Source organism: Rhamphochromis longiceps, linkage group LG8, assembly GCF_057381845.1.
Source record: "Rhamphochromis longiceps isolate RC_006_pf linkage group LG8, R_longiceps_female_GT1.1, whole genome shotgun sequence".
In the NCBI taxonomy this organism is placed as follows: Eukaryota; Metazoa; Chordata; class Actinopteri; order Cichliformes; family Cichlidae; genus Rhamphochromis; species Rhamphochromis longiceps.
In genome coordinates, this window is record NC_140564.1 from 16,650,422 (window position 1) to 16,669,788 (window position 19,367).

At 43.6% G+C, this 19,367-nt stretch overlaps 1 protein-coding gene across 1 annotated transcript in view; it reads left to right on the forward strand.

The window, feature by feature from the left end:
- Positions 1-17,083, forward strand: part of LOC146663353 (SH3 and multiple ankyrin repeat domains protein 1-like) — a 45,766-nt gene extending 28,683 nt beyond the window's left edge. The window contains exons 17-27 of the mRNA XM_085416079.1: positions 4,596-4,678; positions 4,805-4,929; positions 5,719-5,854; positions 6,014-6,094; positions 6,497-6,505; positions 6,693-6,719; positions 6,810-6,866; positions 7,833-7,954; positions 10,279-10,405; positions 10,495-13,729; positions 13,819-17,083. Coding sequence (XP_085272205.1) covers positions 4,596-4,678; positions 4,805-4,929; positions 5,719-5,854; positions 6,014-6,094; positions 6,497-6,505; positions 6,693-6,719; positions 6,810-6,866; positions 7,833-7,954; positions 10,279-10,405; positions 10,495-13,729; positions 13,819-14,719 — 4,903 coding nt within the window. The 3' untranslated portion in view covers positions 14,720-17,083. The remainder of the gene's footprint in view (positions 1-4,595; positions 4,679-4,804; positions 4,930-5,718; positions 5,855-6,013; positions 6,095-6,496; positions 6,506-6,692; positions 6,720-6,809; positions 6,867-7,832; positions 7,955-10,278; positions 10,406-10,494; positions 13,730-13,818) is intronic.
- Positions 17,084-19,367: the final 2,284 nt, after the last annotated feature.

Sequence of the window (19,367 nt, forward strand, 5' to 3'; positions counted from 1 at the left end):
ACTTCAGTGTGGGCAGCAAGCAAACTGTTGCAAGGCAAGACCGTGAGGCCGGTCTAGGTGATTGAAACAGTCATCACAATGCTGTTTTTTAGTTAAAGGGAGGTTCTTATGCGCGAAGCATGTGTGCACACTTGTTCCCCCTGCTGTGTTTAGTGTGTGTGCGTCTGTGTGTGTCAGTTCTCAGCAGTTTTCTGCCGATCCTGAACAGCACTTGTTCTCTATTGTGCTATGTGAACGCGTCAACGCTTAAAAAGAACAAAGAGCAGCGGTGTCATTTTTTAGCCCTGCCCCTTTTTAACTCCACGACACGAATGCGTTTGTCTCTTTCATTCTTCCATCCACATGCTCTTGTTGCTCACATTCACTGAGAGCAATAATGCTGTAATAAAGGAAGAGTTTCTTCTGAAGCAGCAACCTCATCCCTTGGCATCGAAGGTTGTGTGTTGTGAAGCTGCGTATGTTTGCTTAGAGTTGGTGTGCAAGTGAATGTGAAAATGCCTACGTCTCTGAGTGTACATACATCATTCTGCTGATGAGTCATGAGGAGGCTGAAGCACCAAGTGCTGGTTAGATCCCTGGGCTACAGCGAGAAGGACTCACTGGTCCCCCGTCTCGGGGTTTTATAGCTGCTAACGCATTACAGCTGACATTGCTCTTGTGCTGAGCAGATTTCAGTGTCATTCAAAAAAAAAAAGGAAAAAAAAGGAGGCATTCGCTTTAATTCAGATGCGCTTGTGTTCCAAATGGAAATAGCAGCCACTGGGGTTACATTACCTATGCTAAGTTGGTTAAGCGTAATTGCAGAGCTGTGGTGAAGTGGTGCTCAATTAAGAGCAAGGTGATCCGGAGCATGTTCTGTCACTGCAGCTGGGCATTTGGGAGAATGTCAATTACTATTTCAGAGAGAGATGGAGAGAGGGAGAGTGTTTGTTAGCCTGTGTGGTGATGACAGCTCGGTTTTAGAGGATAGGAGGGAGTGAGAGCAAAGTTGGCAAATGTGTGCAAGATCAAATCCAGGGTGGGAATCAGCTGTTAGCATATCTGTGATTTACCAGTTAGTGGATGTGAAAATGAAAGCGCTGTCTCTCCCCGGTGTTGCCTCACATTTGTACCCATCCCCCGCATCCCCTCCCCACAAACCCAGAAACCCAGCTCTCTGTCTCCCCCTATTTAAAAACCAAACCCTCTTCTTGCCATCCACCAGCACACACACACACACACACACACACACAGACAATACATCCTTTCCCTTTTGTGATAGTCACTGGTACTCTCTTCCTCTCTCTCCATCTTTCTTACACATTGTCTTTCTCTTGTCTGAAGTGCACAGGGTGCAGATCATCGCACTCTCTCTCCCTTCTCATCCCCCACCTCTCTCGCTCGCTCTCTCCTCGACTCTCGCGGCTCTCTCCGGCTGAGCTCTCGCTGGAAGACCGGGAGGAGGGAGGCAGGAGGAGGAGGAGGGAGGAGGAGGTGGTGGAGAGCGCACGAGAGAGGAGGGGGGGACATGGCAATGGGGGGTTGCGGAGAGAGAGATTTCTCTCTCTCCCTCTCTTCTTCGTGGCCGTCACTGGGCCCCAGAAACAGGAGCGTGTGGTTCATTTACAGGTAGCGGCTGTTTCCTCATTCATTGGCTGGCTATGGATGTGAGGAGAGGACAATGGAGAGAGGGGAGAGGTAGATGATGCTATTGAGAGGCCGTGCCTTTTCAAAGACAGACTAATAAGCTGTGTATTCTGTGTGTGTGCCTCTTGGAGCGTGCGTGTGCGAATATGTGCGTGTGCGTCTTAAATCCGTGTTGTTCCTATGCATGTGTATATCTGTGGTACAGAAGTGGCTATTGAATGGAGACTATGCAGCATGTTTATTTCTGTGTCTTCCTCCCGTGCGTTTTTGAACACTGTGTGTGTGTCTGTGTGTGTTTGTGTGTGTGTGTTAGTGCATGAAAGAGAGCACATATTGATGCATTTCAGTCAGACAGTGTGGGTGTATTTCATTCTCTTTGAGTCATGATTTCTGTAAGCAGATATTTTTAATTCACCAGGACTTCCCATACATTTCTGTTGCTTTAAAAACGCCATTGTCACATCCCATATCATTTTTTCAATGTCTCTCACTGTATCATTAGAGACGTGTGGTATTTTTACTGTACTGGGAAAGTCAGTAAATTGAAAGAGTGTTTTTTTTCCCTCTAATGTGGGAAAAGCGGTCATTTCTCTGCATGTTTGTGTGTGTGCGTACTTTTTTCTTGATGTGAGAATGCATGTGACTATATACAATGAATCAAATATATGTGGCTTTCACATATAAGTGTGTATGTCATAGCGCTCGCTGTGGGAGTGTCTCTCCTGCACATTTATCTGTGCGCTTTTCATCTGTCTACCATGTCTCCATCCACGGTGTGCGTGTGTGTGTGTGTGTGACTAAACATCTGTCAAGTGCTTCACTTGTGATGTGTGTGTAATGTCTCCACATAAGCTATGTATTTGCATGTACATTCAGCAGGTGAATGGTTAAAAAAGCTCCCTTTTTTTCTCAGTGATTGTGGATAGAAGAGAGGATGACTCAGGAGGGTACATAATAACTCTAGTCTCTAGTAGGCTTACAGCTTTATTCCAGCCAGTTCACTGAGAGTGTGCCCTGCTAATTAACCAGGGACGTTTGTGCTTTTTATGGTCCTGCTTGGCTGGGCCGTGGTGGACTCTGTAGCAACAGACGAGTTACATAGCTTTGCATACGTAAAGGGAATCAGGTGTGTTACTGTAAGCCAGCAATGCAAATTAGAAACCCCCAAAAGACCAACTGTGGCCGTGCCCCCCCTTCCCCGTTATCCTTATACAAGTAGATGGATGAAGAGCCCGATGGATCTGTCCACCCACTCTGTGTTACTTTGATCCTCAGAGAGGGAAGGCATGATGGAGGACAGGGTGAGAGAAAAAGGAATGAGGTGTGAGGAGCAGATGGCTGGAAGGCGGCTGAGCGTTGGCGAAACAGTAACATTGATGGAGAACACACAAGGGATGGACCTCACTAGGGGAAACTAGCGATCGTCTGTTCAGTGCTAAAGTTACAGCTTCATGTCAAAGTCTGGATCCTCGGGCCCGTCAGCCAATGCTCATGAGTCCACTGAACCCGGGTTGCGCAGGCACAGGCAAAACATTGTTTGCGGGGTTATATGCATAAGAACCGAGTACTGAGAACTCGCCAGACATAAAAAAAAACACACACACACACAAAAAACCCCCACCACATCTGCTGCCTAAAACCTAAAAAATATTTTACATTTTGTCCCTTTTTCATGGTAAATTATTTTTCATACGTCCCTTGTGAAGGCAGAGTTAGTGTGCAACCTTGTAGCCAAAAAAATCCTACCTCTACTCAGTACTTATCACGTACTTATCATGAAATAAATAGACAGTTTATTTTAACTTCCCATTTAAAAGAAGGATGAACGAAACAGCTTATTTCCAGGAAAAAACAAATTCTGTCCTTGAGCCTACCCGGAGCAGTTTTAGTGTATGTTTTGGCAGTCGAGCTATCACTATAAATAAGGACGATTCTTCAACCAGGCTACACTTCCTGTTCTCTCACTGTTCTGCCATTTTTTTTTCTTTGGGAAATCAAATCCTTTGATTTGATTTCCGTTGGAGTGTCAGTTTGAGTTAACTCAAGCAGCACAAACTAACACAAAAAATGAGCTGCCTGTGAAAGAAATATCTGGAATTCCTCTTTAATCATACAACTCTGCTCGAGCCCCGGGCTCTCTAGCAGGGGCAGGGTGAATTGACATTGTTAGAAAGTCAAGTCCAGAAATGACTCATGAGATGTGGCTGTGTGTGGCAGTGTGGAGTCCATTTAACTGGCCCTGTATTAGAGAAAGTGTTGTAAAGCAGCCTGGCCAAAACGTCCCAGACATGGTAATAGAATAATGAAGGAGCTTGCTGAGCCACTACTCAAGCCGTCTCATAATAAGATTGCATCGCCAAAGCCTGTGATCGATGTTTCTATGTTCTCGGACTGTAGTCTTTGAGCAAGAGGAGCTGTTTGTGATGGTGGGGGGTGGATTAGAGGCCCGTCTGACTTCTTGTACATAATTTGAAGTGTCATGTATGACCGGTAGTGGTTGCGCAGGAGTCGGTGAAGCAGTATCCTTGCAAAAGCTGCCAGAGGCGGTGAAAGCTAATGCAGCGATTTGGGTGCATTTGGAAGTTTCCATTATCAGTGGATGTGCACATTTTTCTAATGTGCTGTTCCCCCCGGCCCAGTGCTTGTCAGCTCTAGCTGGATTACTCCATAGTATGGAATGTCATCTCATATACAATTCCTCCCATTGTGACACTAACTGTATCCCCCCCCATCAACCCTCTTTTGTGTACCAAAGCTTTTTGTATGACATCCACAAGCCCAAGTATCTTTTGCTGCAGTGTGATTTCAGAATGTGTTGCAGTATAGCTGTTTTCCACATTTAGAAGATGCATTAATTGCATGACCGTAACACTTTTCTTCTACTAGACAATCATATCTTCATCTCCAACTCTCTCTTTTTTATTCACCCCTTCCTTCATTTCATATACCCGTTCTCTACTTTTTCCAAGTGACTACATCATTAAGGAAAAGACTGTGCTCCTACAGAAGAAAGACAATGAGGGCTTTGGGTTTGTACTCAGGGGAGCCAAAGGTGAGCGTCTTCTCAAAGTTCATCACGTATTGCCAAAGATTTCTAAGTCTTGTTAGCTATTTACTGCATAATGATCAAATCCATGCTCCTGTTGTGGTGAACCTCTTGTCTTGTTATCATCTACAGCTCAGACTCCCATAGAGGAGTTCACTCCAACGCCAGCATTCCCCGCGCTGCAGTACCTGGAGTCTGTTGATGAGGGGGGCGTGGCGTGGAGAGCGGGCCTGAGGATGGGGGACTTCCTCATCGAGGTAACCGGCATGCTAACTGAAGCTTTACTTTTACTTTCAATTCAAGACCTATGAAGAAGAAAGTAGTTTTGTAAAACAGAAACTGGGGTCATATGTTCATGTATTATGCAACAAACATAGGAAGCTGCAGGAAACACGTTACAACACGTTACACGTTACAACAAACACGTTACAGCATTAGCATTTTTTCTTTTAAAAATGCTAGTGCTTTCTTCACTTGCTGTTCAGTGATTGTATGTCCTTTAATAACAGCAAAAATAGACAATAAAGACAACAGAGAATGGACAGGGTAAAGACATTTGTGTGCACTAAAAATATGTGCAGGATATGATGCATTGATGCGATTATTTCTATACTTCTCCTAAATATATAATTTGCATTTTAGTTATGGTCATTTGGAGGCTGCTGTGCTTGTAGTTGCTGCAACTCTCTGGCCTTTAAGAGTTCCTGTATGTTCCCTTAAAACCCTGGCACTAAAAATGGTGATTGTCAAACCTTTGTTACAGCTGACAGAAGCTGTTCATTACTATTCAACCTAATATGAGTCACTTATATAGCTGCCCAAGCTTTTGTAACTGTTATTAAGTTGCAGCTTGACTTGCTGGTGCACCTGCCCAGAAACCAGTAAGATTTATGTTTTAAACCACACAAGAAACCCAAATTGTTAAAGTGAACCACTGGGTAAGAGGAGACAATGCCTAAAGTGTGCACTCCAAACTGTCTCAGGTTTTTCATCCACTCTGTGCGACTAGAGTGGATTTTTCATTTTGTTCTGTGTTTTTCTGGCAGGTGAACGGTCAGAATGTGGTGAAGGTTGGTCATCGGCAGGTTGTCAACATGATCCGGCAGGGCGGCAACAGTCTCATGGTGAAAGTTGTCATGGTTGCTCGAAACCCTGAGCTGGAGGACACGGCTCGAAAGCGAGGTACTAGTCAGATTTTCGTCTTACGCCATTTGAATTCTGTGTTTATCATGTGATGATTAAGCTGATTGCATGTTTACGTCAACCTGAAAGCCTGTTGCAATGGGTTGTATACAAGAATTCTAAACATTAAATCTGCATTTGGCTGGCTTCCCTTGGCAGCCCCACAGCAGACAAAAAGACTGACTCCTCCTGCCATTGCCCTGCGCTCCAAGTCAATGACATCAGAGCTGGAAGATATGGGTAAGACGAAAGAAGGGACAAAGCGCAAAAGCATGAGTTCTGGGGGTCACATTGAAAAGGCTTCTTCTGGGGTGGGTTAGCAGTTTTTCTGCAGGAGGATGGTTTAGTACTGTGGTACTATTAAGGACACAGCATTAAATATTAACCAAGTTGATGCAGAAAGCCAAGAAAATTATCCAGAGTGGTGCATTTTTTTTCACTAGCAACAGCTTCATGGGAAGAAGTCTTTTGATTCATTTGCACTTATGATGTTAGCCATGAAGAGGAAAGGTGGCAATTAAACAGTGAGGTTAAGCGATACAAAAGCAGCGGCATGTTGTAAAAATGATGCATTTAAAATGTCATTTGTCACAAACAGCTCTGTTTTCTCTCTTCTTTTCAAACCAAATGTGCTGCATGCAGTGGACAAAGGTGGGAGAATCACAGATTTGTGTGCTCTCATGATCATTTCTGTCCCCATCAACATCCCTATCATCACATCAGCATTCACACCATCACATGTGTCTGAGTATGTACTTCATCTCTTCATCTGCTTTATACACTTTGCAGAAGTTCTAGTCACACCTAATTTCTCTTTCCCCAATTACGCGTGCAACAGCTGCCTCTCCGTGGAAAAAGAAAGCAGGTGAGTATCAGTGTTATCATCACCCCTATCAGCCTCTGAGCTTTAATTAAAAATCAGTCAGTTTGATGTCTTTTTTGCTTATTTTTCCAGAGTACGAGTCCTCTCAGGGTCCTGATAAGAAGAGGACCGTCTATCAGATGGCTTTAAGTAAGAAATCACTCTCACTGCTCTTGTGATACTGTAAGAAGGTGTTTAGATACGTTAAAGGTACAGTGCATAGTTTTTTGAGGTTATTTGGTATGTGATTATGACTTCCAGCAAACTGATATAGCTGCATCATAAACTGCTCATACAGGCAGAGTCCATCTTGTATTCAGTGGCTGAGAAATACAGTTGCTCTTTCAAACTATATATGACCATTTAACATCTGCTCATGTATACTTTTATCATCATTTTTCGTATTGTCTTTCTCCACCTCCTGCACCACGGGTCTCTCCTCCCTCATATCAAACCTAATCATCTGGATTGAAGTCACATGGAAATGTGCATAAACCTGCTTATCTATTCCCAGTAGTGTTGCAGTCACTTGTTGTCACCAGATTAGATATGTGAACCTCCCATCTCAGGGCTGCTGACAATGAGCCAGCTATACAACAGCAGCTCTGCTAACGTTATGCCAGCTAATGTTGGGCTGGAGTGTCCTAAAAAATATTTAGTAAAAAAGTTTGATTACGTTACACAAAATGTATGATAGTTTATTTGATAAGTGTCCAACAGCATTAGATCCACTTCAAAGGAAGTTTCACTAACACTAGATAACAGCAGCTCGCTGTCACTGGTCAGAAGTGACCATCACTGACTCATCAGACTCATTTCATAAAGCTTTACAGCCTCATCCTGAGAAAATAGATATGGACACATATTAATGACTGAGGTAACCAGTGGACTGATAGCCTTCATTCACTAGAGAAGAGTTGTTGTCCCACAGTGCCATCGTAGCTGGGGTTGTGCTAGAGGTGAAATTTTACACACTGTACCTTTAAGGAGAGAGGAGTAGGATCACTGAAATCTTCCTTTAGCTTCTTTATTTACGGCTCTTCCACTACTCCTCTCTTTCCTTATGCCCTGACTTACGCCTTGTGTCTTATGCCCTCTGCTCTGTCTGTGTTTTAGATAAACTGGATGAAATCTTGGCTGCCGCTCAACACACCATGACATCAGACAACCAGGGCCAGAGAGGTCATGGAGGCAAGAGGGACCGAAGCAAGAGTATTGTTCCCAATGTGTCCAAGGAGGTACTGTTGGGAATTGTGAGGAAATTGTCCTAGTTGAGGTCATTCCTGTAGCACATACATGTCAACAAGTTATTAAAGGGGGCCTTTAATGCTCATTTTGACCTTTGTTTTTTTTATCCTTTTGGTTATTCCTGGATTATACTAACATTGCTCTGCATGCATCACAGTTCATAAAAGAAAATCCTTTTCTTATACCAAGCTATTCCTATTGCCTCAATTGGACCCCACCCCTTTTAATTCTTTCTGGCACAAAATCAAAGATTTAACAAGATGCTAGAAATATTCCTCAGACGTTCTTCTGATGACCTCTGTTGGGTTACGTTTGCGTTTGTATCGTTTCAAAGCACTTCTCATCTGACTTGTGACATCAACAAGGCATTTTTTGCCCAGAGAAGTGCCACTCACTGGTTATTTTCTCTCACTTAAATCTCCTTTCTTCTCCATTCTGATGCCCAGTTTGACCTTCAGCAGGTTGTCTGGATCATGTCCATGTGCTTAAATGCACTAAGTTGCTGCAATGTGAATGGCTTGAACTCACGTTAAGGAGCAATTTTGAATATAATCACCCGTCCTTTCTTTATATTTTGCTTCTAAGGAGATAGGCTTTTTTGTCATTTTTCATCATTTTTAATGAGAGGAACGGATTTTGAATCGTATCTTTGTGCATTTTGTTACTAACACACTTTGCTAAATTAACATATGCTCCCATTTGTTATGAATTAGCTATGAAAACTGTTTGGGGGTTTTTTTTGTTTGTTTTTTTTAAAAGAAGCGTGTCCTTAAAAAATTTAAAGAAACTGGACAAGTGGAGGACAAACAAAACTATCTACTGCACATGAGCAGTATCTAAAGCCCCTTTTCCGTTAGTACCTATTTGGATCAACTCGCCATAGCTCGCCATGACTCAGCTCAGATCAACTGGTTTTCCATTACAATTGAGTACTACCTAATGTGCATGGACGTTGTCATAGCAACGCATCTGAGCATCCCATGATGTAATTAATATGCGACACGAACACTACAACAAGGGTGGATGTCAAGGTAAAATATACCTGCTGAAAACTGTGGCGAGTCGATCCGAGGAGGTACTAATGGAAATGGGGCTTTAAAGTCACCTAGGAGATGCATCTGGACCTTTAATGGTTCCATCTACTGTTTGCTGATCATCAGAAATGGTCTCAAGTTTTGAGGAAGGCAAATACAGAGAAAAGTTTGTGTGTTATGAATCCAAAATTGAAAATTCTGATTCAGTATGTATGGAGGAGATCAGGGAGGGATACAACAGTGAGTGTCTACAATGGAGCCTCTGTTAGGATTTGGGGCTTTAGTGTTGTCTTGTCAAAATCAATGAAATTATGAATGCAGAAAAGTACCATCAGATTTTTCAGAATACCATCTGGAAAGCATCTGATTGCCAATTGCTTCATTTTTCAACATGAAAATGGGCCCAAACATACTGTCAATGCATACCTGGATAGGAAAACAAACTATAGAACACACTCAGTCATGCATTGGATTCAGATGATCCCACAAGAAACCTTGAAAGAGATTGGAACAAAAAGTACCCAGCATCCAAAGAAGAGTTGTGAATGTCTTTTAAAAGCCTGGAGAACTATTCCTGAAGACTACTTAAAGAAATAACAAAAAAGCTGTTGAATACTGTGTTGGAGAACAAAGCTAATCATACTAAATGATCTTTCAAACTCATTAGAATTGTAGAAACTGTTTTCGCCTTCTTTACTGTATTTCCATCTATCGATTTATTGATCTTTAAATATATATAACTATACACACACACACACACACACACACACACACACACACACACACACACACACACACACACACACACACACACACACACACACACACACAAACAATTACTCAACAGCTATTTCACCCTCTCAGATCTTCTCCACTGCTTTAGCACATACAGTATTTAGTCATGGAGGTGACTAATACCAACAAAAATAATTCAAATCTCTAAACCAACTTGGTCTTTAGCTCTGGGTGTTCTCCTGCCCTCGCTGCACTTTAGAGAAAATGATTGACTATTGACCACCCACTCCAAAACATTTGTTTAGTGTGAGTCAGATTATGTCCATTCATCTATACTCTGCTGCCTAATGTACTGTTACTCAGACTTATTGTTTTTTATGTATTGGATTATTCTGTATATATCTACTCAACAACAGCCAACATCAGTTTTATTTGATTATATCTAAATTACTGTTGCATTTCTTCTCTTTATAAACCTCCTTCATTTTAAATTCTCATTCATTCTCTTTTACTTACTTTTCTTTCTTTTTTTTTGGTACCTGAAGCAACCATATGATCAGCAGTCATCACTGGCAATGGTACAAGCTGGACCTGGTTTTGACTACAACCAAGCTCATTTTCAACCAGGCCACGGTCCCCAGCATGCAGTCATGATGCGTCAAAAATCTATTGGTAATGTCAGTTCTTCTTATGAGATATCTGCCAGCTCAGTACAGCTTCTTCTTGTAAATGTTTCTAAATGTGTGTGACCTTCTTCTTAGGTGTAACAGAGGAGGAAAGGCAGTACCTTCACCCACCTGCTATGAAGTTAGCTCGCAGCCTGTCTGTGCCTGGACCAGAAGAAATCCCCCCACCACCAAACACATCTGCTCCAGAGCCACCTTTGTCTGCAGGCCCTCATCCGGGTAGAGGACCTGCCATGCCAATCCCTCCTGTATCTCAACCTCACTACCAGCTCCACTCTCAGCCAGGGCATCCTTCCCAAGCTGGCTGGGAAAGGGCAGGACCAGGTGTAATGAACCAGCAGGTCATGGTTCCCACCCTTCGGAGGCAGTCAGAAGGACTGTGCATCAGAGAGCCAGAGGCGCCCAGGAGAGGTGGTGGCAAGATGGGAGGATTAAGGAGAGGCTACAGCAGTGCTACACCCCCAACAAGTGCTAAGCCTAAGGCCCAACAACAAGCACCCCAGCATCAACCACCTGTGTCCAACCGGGATCAGAGTGGAGGAGTTGGCAGAGGGGTGGCAAAGAGGGGAGGTCGGGGAGCTTTGATGAAACAGTCAAAAGTGGAAGATGGTCTGAGACAGCATCGAGGAAAAGGAGGTGCAACCAAAGAGAAGAGCTCTATCCCCATTCCCACCATCATTGTCAAAGCGCCCTCCACCAGTAGCAGTGGTCGAAGCAGCCAGGGTAGCAGCATGGAGGCTGAGCCCTCCCAAGATGTGGAAGACCAAACCTCTGGAGAGGCAACCCCAGACAGCCCTAATACTAGCCTGCCCTCACCACTCACCTCTGTGCCACCTCAACCTCCAACATCGACTTCTTTGCCTTCATCAACTGTTGCCCCTTTGGTTTCCTCACAGCAAAACCTAGAAAACTTGGATTATAGTTCAGCATTTGGTACAACATTTGCGGGTGGAGGAGCACGCAGGGAAAGGGAACGCTTTCGAGATATGAGGAGAAAGAGTGCTTCTTTCTTCCTCTCATCAGAGGAGGACATCCAAGTGGAAGCAGGATGTGGAGCTGGAGAGGGAGGAGGAATACAAGGGGTACGAATTCAGCCTTTACAGGGCTCACAAATGGAAGTGCCCACCCCTCGGCTTCGGCCTTCCAAGTCTATAGATGAAGGCATGTTTTCTGGAGACAACTACGTCAGCTATTCCAGCAGCATGCCCCCAGCTTTTGGCCTGCCTGAATATTCTTCCCCTGTCCTCAATCAGGACGGCCAGCCTAAGTCAGCTCCCTCAATGTATGGAACCCAGCCTGCCACTACCTTCATTCACCCACTTACTGGGAAGGTTCTGGACCCCTCATCCCCTCTGGGATTGGCCCTGGCTGCAAGAGAGCGGGCTCTAAAAGATGATCGCAGGACACGACGAGAGGACAGACATTTTGGCCGGCAACTTTCCACAGTAGGAGCCTTCCCCACCCCTGTTCAGACTCCAACGCCTTCTCTTTTTGCAACGCCAACGCAGTCGGCCTACACTTCTCCAGTATCTCTCCACCTAAGTTCCCCAACCACTACCACCTCTCCTGCATCTCTGAGCCGGCCACAATCACCAAGGATATTACGTTTGGGGGGGGCAGGTGGGGAGCGTGTGGAAAGAGAAAAGGAGGGAGGACCCAGGGAAGGTCTTAGAGTTCGCTTCTCTGAAGACAGAAACAGCCAATATTCAACCCAGTACTACCCACAAAGTCCCAGGGAGCGAGAAAAGGAGATGTATGACAGCAGGCCTGCTCCACCCATACAGCCTCCTCCCCCACCAACTCAACCTGCCCCCCGCAGACCTTCCTTCCTTCAGATGGAAAGCACTCCCAACACCAGCTACATTCCTCAGTATACTGTCCCCACAGCCCCTTCACAAGCACACGAAGCAATGGAAGAAGCTAGGGCGGGAGCAGGTGGAAATTTAGGACTCATGGTTTTGCCTCCACCAGCTCCATCAATAGACGTAGACGATGAGTTTGTCTTCGCAGATCCCTTGCCCCCTCCTTTGCAGTTTGCTAATGGTAAGAATGAGAGGGTCCGGGAATTTTCACAACATCGTCAACACCAGGGTCAGCATTCTGTTTCTGCTGCTCCACCCGCCCCACCTCCTCCCCCATCCCCCAAGACCTCAAATCCTCCCCAACCCACTTCACAGGGTGGCGACTCCGCTACCTCCAGCCTTACTTCCTATGACAGTGAAGTGGCCAACCTCACGCAGTCAGCTCTCTCTCCATCTTATCCATCCCCACAGATCTTTCCCTCTGCCTCCACCTCCATTACCACCACCACCACCACCTCTGCTGCTTCTCTGCCTCCTACATCGCTGCACAGACCCCAGCCCATGTCCCATTCCCACACCTATTACAGCAGCTCTAACGACCCCTCAATAGGTATTCATACCCCAGCACAGGACAGAGGCACTGCCACCCTCACCACTACCATGACCTATGCTACCACGACCATGACTGCAACTGCTGCTGCCACCACCACCACAACTTCTCCAGCATCCTCTGACTACAGTATGACTATGGCTGGGCCCAAGGCTGGCTTCACCACAGGGGGGAAAGCATCTGACCACACTCATCAGACTACTATTATACACAAGAGCGGAGACTGGCAAGAAGCTGTGGTGGATTCTGGAATTGAAGAGCTGGACAGTCACAGTAGCAGTGACCACCATTTAGAAATGCTGGGACTCTGTGGGCTAAGAGGAGAGAGAGGAGGGGTTGGAGGAGATGGGCGAGGAGGAGAGGGAGAGAAAATCAGTGAACATCAGGATCCTTGCACAACCTACTCAGGTGGGCAAACATTTGAGGTGCACAGCGCCAAATTGGCAAATCCCGTGTTTCCGAAGATGACTCATTACAAGGAGGGTGGAGGGAGGGGCCCATCTGTAGCACTACGTAGGCAGAACAGCACCAATCCCGCTCCTTTGCAGTTACACAGACAAAACAACCCAGAAGACACCGGTATAGATGGAGGATTTTCAGATGAAAGGAAGCACAAGCAGAGTCGATCCAAGATGGAAGACGGCTTCAGCTCTGCCCTGGCTGCCTGCTTAGAGAGGCCCATGGACACTCGATCAGTGGGCTGGAGTGACCTTGGAGAACACGAGCAAGCTGGAGTCCAGAGAGGCGTTTTGGTTTTGGATGGCCGCAGAATTCACTCACCTCTCTCAGGTGTGAAAGCCAGCATCATCAATGAACTAAGCTCCAAGCTACAGCAGATGAGCAGCATGAAGAGCATGGATGAGTGGAGCCACACTCCAAAGTCTCCCACCATGCATAGGTTTGCTGATCTTCTTGATATTATAACTAAATGAAAGATATTTGATAGTGTGAATTACATTTTACAGGATAATTCTATTTGTCTTTTAGGTATTCAGCGGATTACAGTGATGCTTTTCATAGCCCTCCCACTGGACGCTCGACCTCACCGCTGCCCACTTCCTCCCCACAGCATCGTCAGACCCTGACCCCAAACCTCTCGGCAACACCTTCTGTCTCGCCCTCCCCTCAAGTCCCAGTTCAGCGCAACTGGACCCGATCCCCTTCTCCACAAATGCCCTCGTCCCCAGTTCATTCACATCCTCCCCATTCTCCAACCTACTGCCCATACCCAACATCACCTAAGCACAGGTCCAAGATGCGTAGACAGACTTTTGATTTTCCATGCAGTCCTACTAAAGAGATGCGGTCTTCAGTTGCTCGACGTCGGGCTCCCAGTCCTCTTATCTATAACACTGAACAGCAAAGCCCCACCCCTCCCAGACCCTCCTCTCTCCCAATCCTTCCAAGCACACCCGTCTACAGCAACCCATTTGAGTTTCCCGGGCCCCTTACTCCTCCTTCTCCTGGCATCCCTCTAGGAGATGCCTACAAAGCTTCAACTCCTCCACTGTTTTCTCCATCTGGTGTGCCAAGTCCAAATCCCTTGCTTGTCTCCCGTTCACTCTCCCCCACTCATTTTCTCTCTGGAGCCTCTTCCCCCATGCATTTACCACCTAGCCCTTCCTGTCTCAACTATCCCCATCTCAATCCTCCTCCTCCAACTAAACCATTTGCCATCAAACCCCTACCCTACTGGACCAAGTATGACGTGGCCGACTGGCTGGCTTATCTGAATCTGGGTGAACACAGAGAGCGTTTTATAGACAATGAGATAGATGGATCACATCTGCCTTCACTCACCAAGGATGACTTCTTGGATCTAGGAGTGACACGTGTGGGGCATCGAATGAACATCGAGAGGGCACTGAAGAAACTCACTGACAGGTGAGGGAGGACTAATAGACTCTGGAAAACAGAGAGGCAACGAGGTCAAAAAGGAGCACTGGATGATGAAGGAAAGTCAAAGAGTCTCATTACTTCCATGCAAGTTAGCTCAACCATCCCCTTCCTTCATTAGAGGCATATAAATTGATAAGGTCATCGCATCTTCTCTCCATTCCCTTCTCTTTCACTTTAGTAACTTAGTCATATCAACCTTAGTCGTTCCATCTTTTTTAAGTTTCCACCCATTCTTATTCTTTGATTTGGCCTCCTTTTCTTCCCAGGCGGCTCTCTTCTCCTTTGCATGTCAGTACTCCTCCCCGAGACACAGACTGAGAGAATGAAGGTGTGATTCAAAGATGAAAAAGAGGGAAAGAAATGAAATGACAAAGATCATCAGTAACAGAAGATTTGCAAGAGAAGAACAGTGGACAACAACAGCTTGCGTTGAACTTGTTCGAATCCATGGATATGTGGAGAAACATGTTGTCTTGCACATTTGTTTTAGAGCACTGGATGGAAATTTGTAGAACTATTGGTCAAAAGAGGTGATGAAGAAAATAAGAATTTCTACAGATAATGCTTTTCATCTGAAAATATACTTTAAAACTTTTGATGGACAGGCATTTAATTAACACACCATTTTGTGCTGTAAAAGAATAAACACACATACGTACTTGCACTCATATTCTCACACACACTGACAGATGGATTCTCACACCATCTGCTGCTTTGCAGCAATGAGAAAACTTGAGTCTGAGTTCAAAGAAAAAGTTGCAAAGTTGCTGCTTAAAGGGTGAAGCCCAATTAAATGTTACTGATTATGTCTGAGCCAGAAACTCTTGTAAAAGCAGAGGGCCATATCCTAACATCAGTTTTGTAGCTTTAAGCAGATCAGAGTATCGATGGCTGCGAGTACTGGAGCCAAAGTCAGAATGTGGGAGAAAGGCTTTTTTTTGTAAATGATGATAGAAGAAAAGCTAAACAACCACAGTACTGTTTTATATATTTGCCATTTTCCCCCAAAGGTTGCCCCAGTATGCTTTGTATGTATGTACTTTGCAAGCGCTAAATATATCTTCCATGTTAAACTGAATTCACTATTAGTAGAAACCATTTGTTTTGTACTAAGTGCTGATTGCAATCATTCATTTCAAACTGGTCAGGGTATTTCTAAACGTTGGAATCAAAGTTGTGAAAAACGAGGACAGAAATTTGAAAAACTGTTGTTGTTAAATTAATCTTTTTATTGTTGTCTTGATTATTCTGCAGAAAGGAAATGGCATATTAGAAATGAAATGTTTAGCATGTCATTTCAAACCATTTTTCTTAGACTTTCTTGGTGTTTACTGGCCATAGCACAGGTCAAAGGGTGGCTCCATCCTCTACCATGCCATAATGTTGAACGCCCTCTCTCTCACACAGCAGGTGCAGTGATCAAAAAGGGCTTTTTACTGCTTTTGTCTGCCTGACTTCCTCAACCTTAAGCCTCTGTGAGTCTGTGTGTGTCTGATTTTGTGCGTGTGTGTCCATCTGCCTGCGTTGGTAGTCAAATGCTTTGCCCCCTGAGCCCCTTTCTTTCTCTAATGCCTTTTTCAAAATGTATTTATAATGCTCAGACAGCATTGTTTATCTTTTCTCACCAGATGACAATCCAAATGTTTCACTGTTCCACACACATTACCCCTCAGAAAGAAAAGCTCTGACTCACTTTTAAAAGGGATTTTTCTGCGATAAACTTAAAATACTATGAGTGTTGCATAGAGGTGAACATGAACATCCTGGATTTTGTTTTTAACGTGCCAGTTTAGCCATTTGCAGTAAAATCAACTGTAAGGCAAAAACACATCATTTATAGCTCTGTATGTAATGATGATGATGGCAACGACAAAGATAACATATAAAAATATAGTATAATGAAGATTATAATATTAAGTATGTAAACATTTTAAGAATCTCCGTCTTCCAAATAGTGTGGGCAAAATTCTTTGAAGCTTTGTTTTGTTTATGGTTCATTTTGGGTTTTCTGTAAATGCTTTCTATACTGCTCGCCCTGTGGTGACCCCTGTGAAGCTGACACGTTAGTATACTGCATATTTTCTACATGTGAGTTTAAAATTACGGCTCTGTATTCTTATGACGAGTTGCTATCACATTATGGTCGAAAAGGAGAAAGGATTGAGCAGTAGTGTAGAAAGCATTACATACTATGATTTAAAAGAGCATTTTAGGTCTAGTGAAATGCATAACGACTATGACTACATACAGTTTGAGCATAAGTATGCAGAGATAAAAGGTATATATAAATATATAAATATATATATATAATTTTTGTTTTAAATAAAATACAGTATACTGGTAAACAACATGATAGAGGTACAACTAAGGTGTTGAAATAAATGCTAAAATAAACTATTGCCCTGTTGTGATTCTCATTTCATGTTGGATTCCCTCTTCTGACAGATTCACATAATGATCCAATTTCAAGTGCAGTGTTTGAATTGAGTCATTTGGCAGCAGCTCGTCTCAGCCCTAGGGTGGTTGAACACAACATTGTTTTCAGGTCCAGGATTGTTTTCCCATCAGGCTCAGTGAGCTAATAGGACAAAAGTTTAGAGAGCAAGGATAAGAAGATGAGATGGCTTGATTCAAAGCAAACACTGGCTGCATTCATGCAGCAAAACGAATGATGCCCGTGAGGCATGAAGAACAATGCAAAACAACTTGAAAGAAATGACTGTTTTCTACCATGGTGGTCAGTTTAAGGTTCATGGGAGAAAACTGTAAATGTAATCATGCTGATTTTTTCGTGCCAGTTTTCCCATTTATTTTCTTTTTTTGCATTTCTTTTTGTTGAGTTTTGCACACAATTAGGAAAACTACCAAGAATCGGTTTTCTTTGTGTCATAAAGCCACAACTGTTTTCTTCTCATGGGGATACTTTTAATCGAACTTATTCAATTTAATTTATTTTTTTATAGCACCAAAGACGCTCCAAAAATATAAAGCAAAGACCAATAATCAGACGACCCTCTTGAGCAAGAACATGGTGACAGTGGGAAAGAAAAACTCCCTTTTACAGGAAGAAATCTTCCATCAGAACCAGGCTCAGGGAGGCTCAGCAGGTCTTACCAACAGAAAAATTCAGGATATCCTCAACAACTCACCTCTGTTATCAGCTTCACTGATTCATCAACTCATACTGACTCCTTTTATAGCCTCCTCCAGAGTAAATTGCCATGGACACCCAGTATATTGACAGCTAAGGTAAACAGTGGACTGACACCGCATACTCACTACACATAAATGGTGGCCAGAGTCATTTATCCTGCAGTGGTCACCACAGTTGGATTTTGCACTTGAATTGAGAGAGTAAGTAAGAAGACAAAATTCAGTTGATTGCAATCTACTGACATCTAGTGGTGAGATGTTACACACTGTTAGCATCGCGAGATCTGGGACTGGAGGGAAAACAACGAAAATGGCTATGTCCATCTTTTATATGCAGTCTTTGGTTTTCAGGTGTTTTTCATGGGAGGTCTTGCGGCTTTACAAACAGAGGAAACCAATTTTTAAAGGACTATATAAGTTATACTAATAAAAACTATTTTTGTACCAGGCTGTAAATATGCTTTATTCTAATGTAGATTTTAACATGGATACTTATTAAAACTGATTCAGTTTTAGAGACAGCTTCAAATAGCCCATCCAGGAATTACAGTTTCTGACAGCTCCTTGTTGGCTTCATGTTTCGGTCCCAGAGGCTACCACTTACTCACAACATGTGTAGTTTTAATAAGGGTTTTTCAAAGTTACTTTTCTTTACTGATATCTTCAAGTTCATTTTGCATAAGGACTGCATATCTGGTACAAATTAAAAGAGTAACCATCACATAACTGGGCAATCTGACTGGTGAAACAAGTCTTTAAACTTGTACTTAAAGCATGTAGAACACTGTTTCTGTTCTTCCTACAGATATTTTCTTCTTTACACTTGTTCTTTTTTTCACTTGAATAACAGGATTGTTTGTTGAATTTGTCACCAATCTCTATTTTAATTTAAATTCTGTTTCTCCAAGGTCTGAAAAGTAATAGTAAGTAGCATTCAGGTCTGTGATTTGGAAAATATATAATGGTCTTTAAATATCAAAATGTAATTTTCCATTGCTATGAGCACAATTACTATTCGCTTGGCTTGCATTGTCTCGAGGATGCAGCAGAAATCTTAGATGCTTACTCGGAAACCAGGACACACAAAGTCACAAACTCTATTACTAGAGACATCTACCAAGTGAGAAAACAAACGCTTTCACAGTTTGGACACATTGACCCCTAAATGTTACTTATATACCCTGGATTTTTTTCTCAAAAAGACTTTAATGGAAGTCTCGTTCTAACCATATACACGTGCATATCTGTGCTTTCACCATGGATTTCAAACCTGTCCAGAAAGTCGCCATCCAATTCTGTGTCAGACTGACTTGTATGTCATGGGTGATGCTGATAACAGATGGGTCTCTGACTACAACCCAGAGACCAGACAGCAGTTATCAGTGTAAAAAGAAAGCACATGTGCATGCCTGAAGGAGGCAGATCAGGTCAGGAGCATGACCAGGAGTGTGCTCATTGTTTTTGTTTGTTTGCTTGCTTGCTTT